General features: G+C 43.7%; 1 protein-coding gene across 4 annotated transcripts in view; it reads left to right on the top strand.

Moving 5' to 3' along the window:
• The first annotated feature begins 513 nt into the window (after positions 1-513).
• The window catches only part of MSH2 (MUTS homolog 2), a 37,539-nt gene continuing 24,443 nt past the window's right edge, over positions 514-13,609 (top strand). The window contains exons 1-6 of one of the 4 annotated variants that reach the window (XM_087695963.1): positions 514-819; positions 946-995; positions 1,079-1,111; positions 1,196-2,269; positions 2,558-3,112; positions 3,193-3,324. In XM_087695963.1, the coding sequence (XP_087552089.1) occupies positions 744-819; positions 946-995; positions 1,079-1,111; positions 1,196-2,269; positions 2,558-3,112; positions 3,193-3,324 (1,920 nt within the window). In that variant the 5' untranslated portion in view covers positions 514-743. The remainder of the gene's footprint in view (positions 820-945; positions 996-1,078; positions 1,112-1,195; positions 2,270-2,557; positions 3,113-3,192; positions 3,325-13,609) is intronic. The other 3 variants (XM_087695964.1, XM_087695961.1, XM_087695962.1) reach the window with 3 other exon arrangements.

The raw sequence follows: 13,609 nt of genomic DNA, 5'->3' as shown, positions 1-13,609 counted from the left end.
GTTGCATATTAAGAGTAGAATGATGGGTTGATATTAAGCCCACCACATACATCAAGAGATAGCTAATGAAAGAATGGAGCAAGAGGGTATGCGAGAAAAGAGAAATAGGAACTTTTTATGATGCTTCATTTGCATCCCCTTTAGTTGCCATATTAATATTTTTTGAATAGGACTAGCTAAAAAATTGTTTTCATGTACGGGGCGAACTTATTCCTCACAAAATGAATGAAGTTTTTAAAAATAAAAAGTGCAATGCCATTATTTTGTTGAGAATTGGGATGATGGCCTATCACTCGAAGGGTCATTTCATCCTCAAAGATTCGATGTCGTGGGGTCTCTCAATTAAGGGGAGGGAATTGAGCGACTGATCACATGGAACTCTTCTAGTTGAGCTAGTGCTGGTTGACACAATGAACGAAGATTGCTTGGGGGGGACATGTTGAACAAAAGTGTTGAAAGAAGATTGCTAAGGGGGGGGGGGGCATGTTGAAGAAGATTGCTAGGGGGGGCATGTTGGACAAGCGAGATGGGTTAGCCATGGCTGCTAACCCACCAAGGAAAGTAGGTTCTATAGGAGCTTCATTGTTAAAGAACCTTTGAGAGCACAAACCAAGCAAGCAAACGAGTTTGATAGTCCTACAGTATTCTTATAAATCGCGGGTCATTTTTTTGCGCGCCAAATTTTCGCCGCCATCTGCCTTCCCGTCGAGAGAGAGAGAGAGAAAGAGAGAGAGAGAGAGAGCATGGCTCCCGCTCTCATGGAAACAGACGAAGGCTTGGATGACAGGGAAGAAAACAAGCTTCCGGAGCTCAAGCTAGGTGTGAAAGACTGACAAATGCATTCATTTTTTCTATTTTGTACGCTTCTATGTCATTATTTCAACGATGGATTATACTCAGTTCTCAAGTAGCCATGGTGGTTTTCTTTAAATAAATTGGATGCAGATGCTAAGCAGGTTCACGGATTTTTGAATTTCTACCGTAAGCTCCCAGAGGTTAGTTTCAGGCTGTTATGCATCCTTTTGCATATTGCTGAAGATTCATCGGTCATAATCTCGGTGCTGTTCTCGTGCTGCAGGATGCACAAGTGGTTCGTTTCTTCGACAGGAAGGTAAGGACTAAACAGCCTACTCCTTTCATTTCTCGCGAATTCGCTTGAGAAGCACGTGATTTTACTTCCTGTTGCCTTCCCCAGGATTATTATACCTCACATGGAGACAATGCGTCGTTTATTGCGAAAAATTATTATCGTACAATGACCGGCCTTCGCCAGCTGGGCAATGGGTCAGAATCACTCTCTAGTATCTCTATCAGCAAAAGTATGTTTGAGACTATAGTTAGGGATTTGCTACTCACCAGGACAGACCACACTGTAGAACTCTATGAAGGAAGTGCGTCTATCTGGAGACTTGTCAAGACTGGAACACCAGGGCAAATTGGCAACTTTGAAGATGTCTTGTTTGCAACCAATGACATGCAGGATACACCCGTTGTCATGGCTGTACATGCTATTATCCGTGAGAATGAACGACTGGTTGGAATGGCCTTTGTCAACCTCACAAAGCGGAGCCTGGGTTTGACAGAATTCCTGGATGATGACCACTACACAAATTTGGAATCAGCTATGATCTCTTTAGGATGCAGGGAGTGTGTTATCCCTCAGGAAACTGGCCGTACTCTGGATGGGGACCGCTTGAAGGATGTAATTGCTCGCTGTAATGTGCTTTTGACAGAAAAGAAAAGAAGTACATTCAAATCAAGAGATGTAGAACAAGATGTGGCCCGCCTAGCCAAAGGCTCAAGTGAACAGCTAAAAGATTTGGTTTTGGCCTCTGAGAATGCAGCTGGAGCTCTTGGTGCTCTTCTGTCATACACTGAACTACTAGCAGATGACTCAAATCATGGCAAGTTTGCCTTAGAAGCATACAGTCTAGACACGTTTATGCGGCTTGATGCTGCAGCCCTGCGGGCATTAAATGTTTTGGAGAGTAAGACAGATAGTAACAAGAGTTTTAGTTTGTTTGGATTGATGAATAGGACATGTACTGCGGGTATGGGAAAGAGATTGCTGAACCGGTGGCTGAAACAGCCCCTGCTAGATGTTAATGAAATAAACAGCAGGCTTGATTTGGTTCAGGCTTTCGTTGAAGATACAGCTTTACGACAAGACACAAGGCAACATCTAAAGCGGATCCCAGATGTTGAAAGGCTTTCAAGGAAAGTAGACAAGAGAAGAGCGGTTTTACAAGACATTGTAAAGTTGTATCAGGTCAGTGTAATAAATTAATTTATGGTGTCTATGAGCTTATCGGGTTGTCTAAGTGAAGCTTTATGTGGTTGAAATCATATTGCTAATTGGGCATTTATATATTTGAATCAACCGCACTACAAACTGAAACTGCCCGTGCAACTGTTCCATCAAAGCCTTGGATAGAACATTCCATTTTCTGTCTATGCAGTTTTAGAAATCCCAAATGTTATGCTTCTCAAATTTTATAGAAGTGATTACATCTTGGTCATGATTGCCAGCTAAAATAACAGTAAGTACTGGTGGCAGGCCAGTGTCCGCCTTCCTTTCATTAGAGATGTGCTGGAGCAATATGGAGGAGAATGTGCCCCATTGGTAGCAGAACGCTATGTTAGCCTATTAAGGACTTGGACCGGTCCTGACCATCTGGGTAAATTTGAAGGACTTGTTGAAGCAGCTGTGGACCTTGACCAGATTCAAAATGGGGAGTACATCATCTCTGCAGGGTACGACAGCAATCTGCAAACCATAAAAACTGAAAGGGATGCTGTAGATGATAAAATGCGGAAAGTACATCAGACAGCCGCAAATGAGCTGGATCTTGCCGTTGATAAAGTACTTAAGCTTGAGAAGACCACCCAGTGGGGCCATGTTTTCAGAATTACAAAAAAGGAAGAACCTAAAGTCAGAAGGCAACTGAATGCTAACTACATAACCTTGGAAACAAGGAAAGATGGCATCAAATTCACAAATGCAAAACTAAAAAGGTTGAGTGAGCAGTATATCAAATATACTGATGAATATTCAGCCACTCAGAGGGATCTGGTTGGTAAAGTGGTTGAAGTAACCTCGACTTTTCTTGAGGTGAGCTCACTGTGTTTTTTGTGACAGTTCTTTGGTTTCTGACCTGTCAGGATGATGTTCCACTTAAATATCCTAGTCAGTCTTGCTTTGTCATGTGTCAGGTCTTTGAAGGGGTTGCAACTTTGGTTGCAGAGCTCGATGTACTACTTAGTTTTGCTGAATTGTCTGTCAGTAGTCCTTCACCGTATGTGAGGCCACTTATCACCTCTTCGGTACAGTTACCTCTTGCTCATCTGAATTATCCATGGATTATGCTATCTTTATATCTAATATTGTGGTGCCAGGAGATATTCTTTGTTGTAGATTCCATTGTGGGCTGTCCATATATGAGTGTGGAGGATTGGGTTGACATTTGTAGATGACATTGTCACAAAATTCAGCATTTGACTTTCAATTTCTGCTTTTTGAGGGAAAAATTGCTGCATCTAGCTTTGCTTTGGTGATCTCGTAGAGAGAGAGAGAGAGAGAGAGAGAGAGAGAGAGAGAGAGAGAGAGAGAGCTATAGGGCAAATCAGATAATTCATTATATTCCACATCAGGGCATCAGTGCCATGTGGACACATAAAAGTAACAAGGAAGTATGAAAAAAGACTAAACTCTAAGCTCTCATGGCTCATGAAAGCCTTGATTACAAACATTGGTTTTCATTACAAGTGTAAAGGATAGCTAAAATACATCACAAGAAAGATACTTTTGGGGAGTTGGAATGTTGAAATCTTTGATGATTGCTTTTCCTCGTCTATATACTACTCATTTTGCATTCCTTCTTGCCTCTCTAACTTTGGCTAATTCTACCGGTTGATTTTTGAGTTGATGGGGGGGTTAGCTCATCTATGATCCACACTCTTGTCCCTTGTAAGGACTTAGTTTGTTTGATTGCTGCTACCTTATTTGTCATATCCATATGTGTAACGTTGGCTTGTGTATCCTTTAGGGTAATGTGGATAGGGTTCCCCAAGTTTATGAACAGGACAACCTTGTTTAATTGTGCTTTTAGTACATTTGTTTCCAAGATGATATTTTGCTCAAACTTTGGAGTGAACTTCTCCTTGTCCCATCCTATGGGGAGGTCACTAATCCTTATCTCACTCTTAATGCTTTCAATCCTCTTGTTTTCCTTTATTACTTACACGACCTCTTTATAATAACGTGTTGAACCTGATGAGTTCACTCTTTGTATCTAGCTGGTCACTTTAGCTTGTAATGACTTTGTCATAGTTTCTTCCTCGGCCTTTTGTTGTTGCTCCTTTATGCTTTGCAATTGTTCATGCACCTCCTTGATATACTCTTTCTTCTTGATCATTTTTGTTTGATTTTTGCTAGCTTGTCTTGGAACTTTTTAAAATTCTTGTAGCAATTAGGACTCATGTGATGAAGGTTTTGATGTCGGTGGTTTGATTGATGATGCCTAGAGACTAACTGCTGCAATGGTCTTTTTTTTCATTTGTGTTGCTGAAAGTAGAGGGAAAAGTTTATCGAGTGTATCCCCAAGGGGTTCCCTCTCCTCCCTTGGGTCAGTTAGAGGTTGCAAGGGGGGAATTCCTTTCCTACTATCTACTATGAGTTGGTGGTATGGGTGGGACGGCTTGGGATGGGGCAGTGTGAAGAAAACTGCTAGGGTTTGCATTGAGGAAACAGAGAGTGTACAACCATGGCAGAAACACAAAGAGATAGACACAAGCACAGAAAGCAAAACTCAAACCCTAAACGCCAAACTCAAAACTCAAACCCTAAACACAAAACTAAAAACTCAAACAGAAGACGAGAGAGAAAAACACAACTTTAAAGTGAATGAATACTGCAATGTCAGAGTGCAGCGATGCGGAAGCGTGGGACCAAGACTGAGAGAGAGAGTGAATGCAGAGAGAAGAGGGAGAGAAAGAGACAGTGGAAGATGAAGATCTGCTGTATAAAGTGTGCTGTATACAAAGGTATGCAGATATGTACACGGGCGCAGTGCACGGGACTGCGTGTCTCCACCTCGATGATGCAACCTGTTGTCCACCTCGAAGTCTGTTGCAGTTTGCACAATCTCCAGTCTGTAATCTGCACGAGTCACCAGTCTGAGATCTGTAAAACAGAAGTGTGGGGAAGATTGCAGAATGTCGGCTATAAATAGCTAGCCAAAATGCGCCCTGAAAAACAGGTCGGTTGCATTAAATGTAGCTGACTGACAAGTACAGGTCGAACTACCACGTGGCAGTCCGACTGGTCAGTCCGACCAGGCTGCCGCACTGTAGGGCCAGGAATGTGATCGCTAACATGCAAATGAATGTAAGTTTGTACAGATACTGAAGGATAAAGCAGTGTGTCAGAGAGTGACTCCCACCGGAGACGGATCCCAAGTCTGTCCCAAGTCTGTGACCACCAGTCGGATTGAGGAATTTGCAAAACGATGATGAAGAGGGTTGGCAGTTGTCGCTTGGTGTGGAGGAGTTGCCTCTTGATGGAGGAAGTTGTTGCTTGATGGAGATGACACCAAACGCAAGCAGTTGAGGGTAATGAAGATACTGGCAGTGGTTGGAAGATGCCAAACGCAGCCTGGAGGAGGGCGCCAAACAGTGGTGGCGACAGCCTGGAGGAAGGCCCTAGGGCATTGCAAGGGCTGATGGAGAGGTGGCAGCAATCTCGAAGGTTGGACAGCTATGTAGAGGTAGATTAATGGCTGAAATTTGCACTCAAGGGTGTGAAACTTGCACAAACGGGAATGAGGTTAAATGGGGGCAACCTATCTATTTATAGATGTTGAAGGAGTGTCCCAAATAATTAGGGTTTTTGGGGGACCATTGAAACTCTCTCGTCCGCTCCCATTTTTAGGGTTTTCCATTAATTAAGTGTCTTTGGGGCTGTTTAAGAATGCTTATCAGTTGAAAAGTGTGTTTTAGCTCAACACCTTTCTTGAGCCCGAAACTGAGCCGAAAGGTTAGGCTAGCCACTTTGATTTTTACTTATCCCAAGGCGCCCCATCCCAAAGTAGCCAAGGCATCAGACGAAGGGTGCACGGTGGCTGCCTAGTGGCCTACCAAGACTTCAGAGGTGATGGTTATTTTACCAAGGGAGTCCAAGTAGTCACCCCAGAGAGGACATGGCATTGGACAAAGGGTGCACGTCGGCTGCCTAGTGGCCTACCAAGTCCTAGGAAGGCGGATGGAACAACATTGAACTTATTTTAAAAAAAGAAGAGTCAAAATTTATGGGATGCGGCTAATTGAGTAACAATGACCTAGAGGACGGGAGTAGGGAGGGTGTACCCAACACATCACAAAATAGTACAATCTTACCAATCCACTCAAGGATGCTGATGGCGAGGAAAAACAGGTGATGAGGTATTCGGGTGATGAAGGAGTATGGTGGTGTGGTGACAACAGCCGCCAATGGAAACAACTTAGAATCCGCTCAAGTGGTGCTTTGCACAATGAGATGCAAAGTATACTACATGCTGAGGAATGCTCATGCAATAGGTGTCACTTGGACAATGTTCCTTGTGGGGTAATTGTTCACATGCCCAAGCGCCTAGTACAACGATGATAAAATCATGCAATGCAAAGCGGAAGGTACAACAGGGGAAAAAAGTTGGTGTTGAAGAGAGAGTGTTGAAGCCTATAGAATACCAAGAAGGGTAGAAACCCCCTCTCAACTTGAATGTGGATGTTGAAGAAGGAAGAGAAGCCTGATTTCGATCTTCGTGTGGTGCCAAGAACCATAAGGAATGGAAGAAGATAATGAAGATGAAGTGGATGAAGCACCCTGTTGAAAGAGCAAGACAGAAGTCACCTCCATGATAGCATTGAGAGAGATATTGCACGATCCGCCTGGGGAGGGGAAACCTTTATATTGGAAGAATGACAAGCACTCCTAGGAATGACAAGTCACCTCCATGATAGCATCGAGAGAGATGTTACACGATCCGCCTGGGGAGGAGAAACCTTCATGTTGGAAGAATGACAAGCACTCCTAGGATGATGAAACCATGAAATGAATGGTGCGCAACCCCACGTCTCTAGCCAGGTAGGACCAAAGTAATCTACAAGTTAGCCCTATATTGAAAGACAAGACCTTGCAAAAGAGATGAGAATTTGCAAACACAGAGGTCAGTGGTGAGATGCTCCAAAGCAAAACATAACAGAGAGAAAATCTAACTGAAAAGACAATGCAATGAATGTGTATGTGTGTGAGTAAATGCAACGGAAAACTTAAGAATGGAAAGCCTAAGGATAATGAATCTTATAGGCCCGATTCTAAGAGTGCAAAAAATGGATGCTAGATTGACCTAGGGTATCTCGAAGGACCTAGAGGTATACTAGTCTAAGGTGTCCACCATCGCGTACATCCAGTAGCAGGGATCTGCCAAGGGAATGCATGACGAGGTGGAGAGGAAGGTGAGATGGATGCATGAAGTGCAATGTAATCAAGACATGCAGACCAATTAGCCAATCCCTCAGGGGCAGTGAAAGAGACTGTTTGTTGATGCTGTGCTTGGGCCACATGTCTAGCAGCAACAATGGGTGCTAAAGGAGTAGATGAAGTAGGAGAGAAAGGCATAGCCCCAGTGGACTATTGTGCAATTGCAATGGTTTGCTGAGGCGTTTTAGGTGGAAGACCTTGGGATAGGAACGATACTTCTCGTCCACATGGCCGGCTCTCTGGCAATGTGTGCAAAACATGTTTTTCTTAGGGAGTTGCTGCCAGTTAGGTCTAGATTCTTTGGTTCCATTTGAGGAAGAGGAGTCACCCTTTGATTGGCTTGCCTTTGCATCTTGTGAGTTCTTGCCAGTGTTGGTTTTTCCTCTCGAAGAAGAGGCAACCAATCTCCTCTGCTTTGAATAAGACTGTGATGAGGATTTCTTGTGGACTTGATCATGTAACCTTGCGTAACTTAGGAACTGACACTCAAACTCGTAGAAGGTTGACAATTGAGGCTGTGAGATGATGTGCTAAATGAAATTGAAGTATTTTTCAGGCAACTTATTCAAGAAGAACGTAACTTGATCGTCATTTGACTTTGGAGAGCTAGTAGTGGCGAACTTTGCTAGTAATTGCCCATATTCAGCTAGCTTGACTTTTAGATCATCCCCTTTCTTAATAGAGAACTTTTGAAGCTCAAAGTTAAGATTTACGTGCCAAGTACGATCTCGGGCCGCATAGTGGTCGAGAAGGGGACTCCAATGCTCTAAAGTGAGTGGGAAGTGTTGTAACTGAGAGTGAAACTCAAGAAGCAATCCTTGCATCAGCTTAACATTGGCTTTGGCATTGCAGGCTCTCCATTGACGGATGTAGTCAGGGTGAGCTAGGCATAGGCTCTAGACCAATGACGAGGTCCCAAAGACCCTGAGACTCGAGCACTTGTTGCATGAAATTCGACCAAGTGGTGAAATTTGACCCTTTAAAACGAGTCTTATTCGTAAAGGCATTCTTGACTGTTGCAATAGGAGCAGTACTGCTCGGAGATGGGTAGTGTGAAAAAGTGTAATGGGGATAGGATGGGGGAGTGGAGTGCATTGGGGAATGGGCCCTAGAGTGTCCACCAAGCATGTGGGTAGTGTGCAAGGTGGATCCTTCGGTAGGGATGGGCTGATTAGGCATGGACATGATAGCTGTATGAGTAGCCCATGGTGGAGGTGGGATGGGAATACGTGGAGTAGAAGATGGAAATCCTTGCATAGGTGTAACCCAAAGTAAGTGTGAAGACAAACCATAAGCTGAGGACTGAAACCCCTGCGTCTGAGTGGCCATGTGAGATATGAATCTAGGGATAGTGAGGGGGATGCCCATCACAGTCGTCCTAGGTGCTATGGGAGTGCTCATTTGGAGAAATGTGAGAGGCATTGTGTTGAAGGATGGTATTCCCTCTAACGAAGTACCATGGTGCAAAGAGGTAGAGAAGGAGAAGGTGCTAGGAGTGGAGATGGAAGATCCAACCCCTAGTGTGTGTGAAGTGAATGTGGAGTGTAATCCGAGATTTTGAAAGGATGAAGAGAGATGATCAAGGGTGGAGGTAGAAGAGGGTGGGATGGGAGGGAAGTGAGAAGTGTGTGTTACATGCTCAAATGAAATAGAAGCTGTAGATGTGTGAATTTTGTCTGCTTCGTGAGCCCTCTCTATTGAAGTTCACATACGCAAAGGCATGTGGATCCTGTACCTCAAAAGAAGAAACAGGCGAGGGTTTTGATTCATGCAACTCAAAAGGATTGTATAAATTTGACATTGGACCTGGTTGAGATGATGAAGATGGATCGCCAGATGTTTCGAATGTCGTATATCCTCCATGATTAGAGACGTGGCTAGCCTCACCAACCGGTTCGAAGGTGGTAGTAAAACTGGTAGGAGGGGTGTAAACATCACTATACTTGTTGCGATAGTACTTCTCAAAGTCCTCCTTTGTCACGTTAGTGAAATCTGGAGACTAGGAGTAGAAAAAGAAGGTGAAAGTAAAAATGGAGTGTCGTCCTCCTCATGAGTCCATAATGTTGTCTAAGGGCCTCCAGTGATGGAGAAGCTTGATAGGATATCATAGGAACTAGAGAAGAGGTGTTTGGGACATTGTGATTCAGTTACGAGTCGTATTGTGTGCCTCGCACAAAGACTAGCTCTCCACAATATCCGTAGGATACTCTTTACAAGAGCGTCGGCTCTGATACCATGTGAAGAAAATTGCTAGGGTTTGCACTGAGGAAACACAAGAGTGTACGACCACGACAAAAACACAAAGAGACGGACATAAACACAAAAAGCAAAGCTCAAACCCTAAACACAAAACTCAAAACTCAAACCCTAAACGCAAAACTAAAAACTCAAATAGAAGACCGGAGAGAAGAACACAACTCTGAAGTGAATGAATACTGCAAATGAATGTAAGAGTGTACAGATACTCAAGGGTAGAGTAGTGTGTCGGAGAGTGACGTCCATTGGAGATGGATCCCAAGTTTGTGACCACTGGTCAAAGTGAGGAATTTGTAAAACGATGATGAAGAGGGGCTGGCAGCTGTCGCATGGTGTGGAGGAGCTGTTGCTTGATGGAGGAAGTTGTCGCCTGATGGAGATGACACCAAACGCAAGCAGTTGAGGGTGATGAAGATGGTGGCGATGGTTGGGAGATGCCAAACGCAGCTTGGAGGAGGGCGCCAAATAGTGGTGGGCGATAGCCTGGGGGAAGGTGCCAAGGCACTGTAAGGGCTGATGGAGAGGTGGTAGCAGTCTCGAAGGTTGGACAGCCATGTAGAGGTAGATTGATGGTTGAAATCTGCACTCAAGGGTGTGAAACCTGCACAGATAGGAATGAGATTAAATGGGAGACAACTTGTCTATTTATAGATGTTGAAGGAGTGTCCCAAATAATTAGGGTTTTTGGGGGACCATCGAAACTCTCTCGAATCGCTCTCCTTTTTAGGGTTTTTCATTAATTAAGTGTGTTTTGGGGCCTGTTTAAGAATGCTAATCAGTAGAAAAGCGTGTTTTAGCTCAACAGGCGGGTCGAGTCTAGAAAATGGGACGAATCAGGCTAGGAGAGGGGAGATAGGTTGGATTTGGGATGGGGAAGGATTGGGGTAGGGATTGGTCTACAAAAGGCAAGGGTAGGGGGTGCAAAGGGCGGGGGTTGGTCAGTGGGGTTGTTGGGGCGAAGAGCGTGGTTGGGGTGGGAGTACTGGGGTGGGGTGTTGAGGGAGGGTAGGAGTGTAGAGGGGGATGGTAGGAGTGCTAAGAGTAGAGGTATAGGGCGGTATCACCCCTTGCTTGGATTGCAGGATTCTTCCCAATGGTTGGACTAGGCTTTTGTGAATCCAGGGGAATTTTCGGAACAAATTGCCAATTAGGTTTATTGCAAAATAGTAGGAAATAAGAGATGGGTGATTGAGAAGGTGAATAAGGTTTGGTTATGCATGGAGAGTAGAGTTGAGTGGTAACTTGCAAGATTGCTCCCTTCAATTATGGATGTCTAAACTTCCTTATGAGGGAGAAAGTCTTTATTTGTAGGTTTCTTATAGGGGTCTCCACAATGGTGATGTGCTGTAATGTCTCAAGTTTCCTTGCTAGATGCATTTTTTGCATCACATGTGATGAGACTTAGGCTCATCTCATCGTCTCCTACTTAATGGCTAGATAGATTTGAGTTTTGTTTTTCAATCATGAACTTCAATGGCATGGTAACAGACAATCATCCTTTTTTGGGTTTTGAGGAAGATGCCATCAAGAGTTGCTCTATAGCTGGAGCATCCTTGTCTCTTTTATTTTTTGCATTGGACTAGTCTCTTGTATGTTAGAAGGGCTTGCAATGTCTTCACTTTTGAGTCAACCTTAGGTATCTGTGGTCATGTGGGCTGAGTTCGAGGACTATTATTGTGGCAAGTGAGTACTACGATATGTGTGACTCAACCTTAGGTACAATATGCAATGTAACTATTAGTTGTATCTCGTTGGGGTCGATCATGGATGTGGCCTTTTGAGAGAGAGAGAGAGAGAGAGAGAGAGAGAGAGAGAGAGGGAGAGGGAGAGGGAGGGAGGGAGGGAGGGAGGGAGGGAGGGAGAGTATATGTTAACTCAATCAAGTCTAGTTGCCAATGAAGAACCCTTTTTCAAGTGGGCTGTATGACTTTGCACGCCCGATGAAGCATCAAAGATGAATGCATTCCTCGTGGTCTATATATGTCAATGACCCTAGAATTGCAAGAAAGGAAAGAGCACTTTTGTATTTGCTGCATAGGGTCCACAAACTTGGGATGTCCAAAGACTTAGTCCTTTGGAAGCATCGATAGCCTAACCAAATGGTGATAGTAGTGACCAAATCTTCCTCTTGATCGGGCAAGTAAGGAACCAATGGTAGGGGGTTTCAAATTGACGTCTGGCCAAAAAGGTTGCAACCATTGGAAATTCTTCGCTCGGAGAGTGTTGAGGCAAGGGGAAGCACACCAATCAGCATTTGTCAAATGAAAGTCTTGGATTGGAAAGGTGTTTTGTTAAGCCACCCTGTCATCACCACATATTTCCACCACGCTTTGTCTTTTTGGAGACCATAGGTGGTATTGCCTTTTTGGACAAGCCAATTTTTATCACGAATAAGTGAATGATATATTTGATTTGTGGAAGGACGGCCCAAAAGGAGCCTACCATTAATCAACTAGTCTTGCCAAGGGGCCTCTTGGTTCAAACAAGGGAGAGGTTCCATGGTTTGTAAGGAGGTGGAAATGGCATTCCACAAATTGCAGTAGTCTTGGGGACATGAAACTAGTGTTGGGCAGACTTAGTAGGACATTACAGTCCCACTGACAAGTAGGAGAGCACTAGTAATAGTGAAAAGTCCTAGGCACGCCATCCTATTCAACATTGGTCTTTGTTCCTCTTTGCGTAGCTAGGAGAGTAGTTTCTTTTGCCCCCCTTTAGTTATTTTGCTTCCTTTGTACCTTCACAATGATGTCTTTGATTTTATACACAATGGCCTAGAGCCATCGTGTATTTTGTAATCTTGTGCTTTTTTTTGTAATTAATACAATTACCTTATATATATATATATATATATATATATATATATATAGAGAGAGAGAGAGAGAGAGAGAGAGAGAGAGAGAGAGAGAGAGAGAGAGAGAGAGAGAGAGAGAGAGAGAGAGAGAGAGAGAGAGATTCCATTGGGTGGGGTGTGGCTTCCTAAGCATTGCTCGATTGAAAGTTTTCACTTGTTCATGACAAGTTTTATGTATTGAACATCTCATGGCTGGCCAATACATGTGTGCCTCAAAATTGCATAGATGGTGATAAGTATGATCTCATATTTTTTAACCTTAGCTTCCTCAAAAGTGATTGCAAGAATTGATGCAGCCTGTCCATTTTATGGCTTGCGAAAAGCAAGGAAATCATTTGGGTTAGGTGTGAGTCTCTTGGCAACATGTTACCATTCTACAATATCTAGTTGATGTTGTCTAGTTGGATGTCAAGTCTCATGACAACGTTGTAGATAGCCTTGTTGTAGTCCTTATGTGAATAATAACATTCTTGGGCAGGCATTGCTATGACTTTCATTGAGGAAGTACATATATTAGATGGCTGCATCACTTGAGCTCCAAGTGGGGCAAATCCAAGCTGTATTGTAGTGATGGGAGGTGATTCATGTGTAATCCATGTAACTATAACCATGCCTTTGTCCGAGCATACCAGTTCTTGGTATCCCCTTGTAATGTTGATTTTTTGGAGAACTCTAGTGTAAGCTAGGAGTATCTCTTTCTCAGCAAGGTCCAAAGCCTATGCAGAAAAGTTTTTTGGAAGAGGGCCTTTGCTGCTATGGGTGGTGCTCCTATCTTTGCTCTAATAATCTCATGGGTTATAGAGAGCTTACTTCGAATCATCCGTGAAATCATCGGTACTAGGGTTCTCTCCATCTGCTCCCATCCCTCATATATCTCTTTCCCCTTGGGTAGTGGTTGATTCTATGTGGCTCTTGTGTGGTAGAGGCTCGATTTTTGTATGAGGGTCCCATACAGGAGTGTTGGTGTGACCAAAGTGTTGAAGAGC

Source organism: Lygodium microphyllum, chromosome 16, assembly GCF_053477565.2.
Source record: "Lygodium microphyllum isolate KBCC chromosome 16, Lygodium_microphyllum_v1.1.10, whole genome shotgun sequence".
Classification (NCBI taxonomy): Eukaryota; Viridiplantae; Streptophyta; class Polypodiopsida; order Schizaeales; family Lygodiaceae; genus Lygodium; species Lygodium microphyllum.
This window is presented reverse-complemented; position numbering and strand designations above follow the sequence as displayed.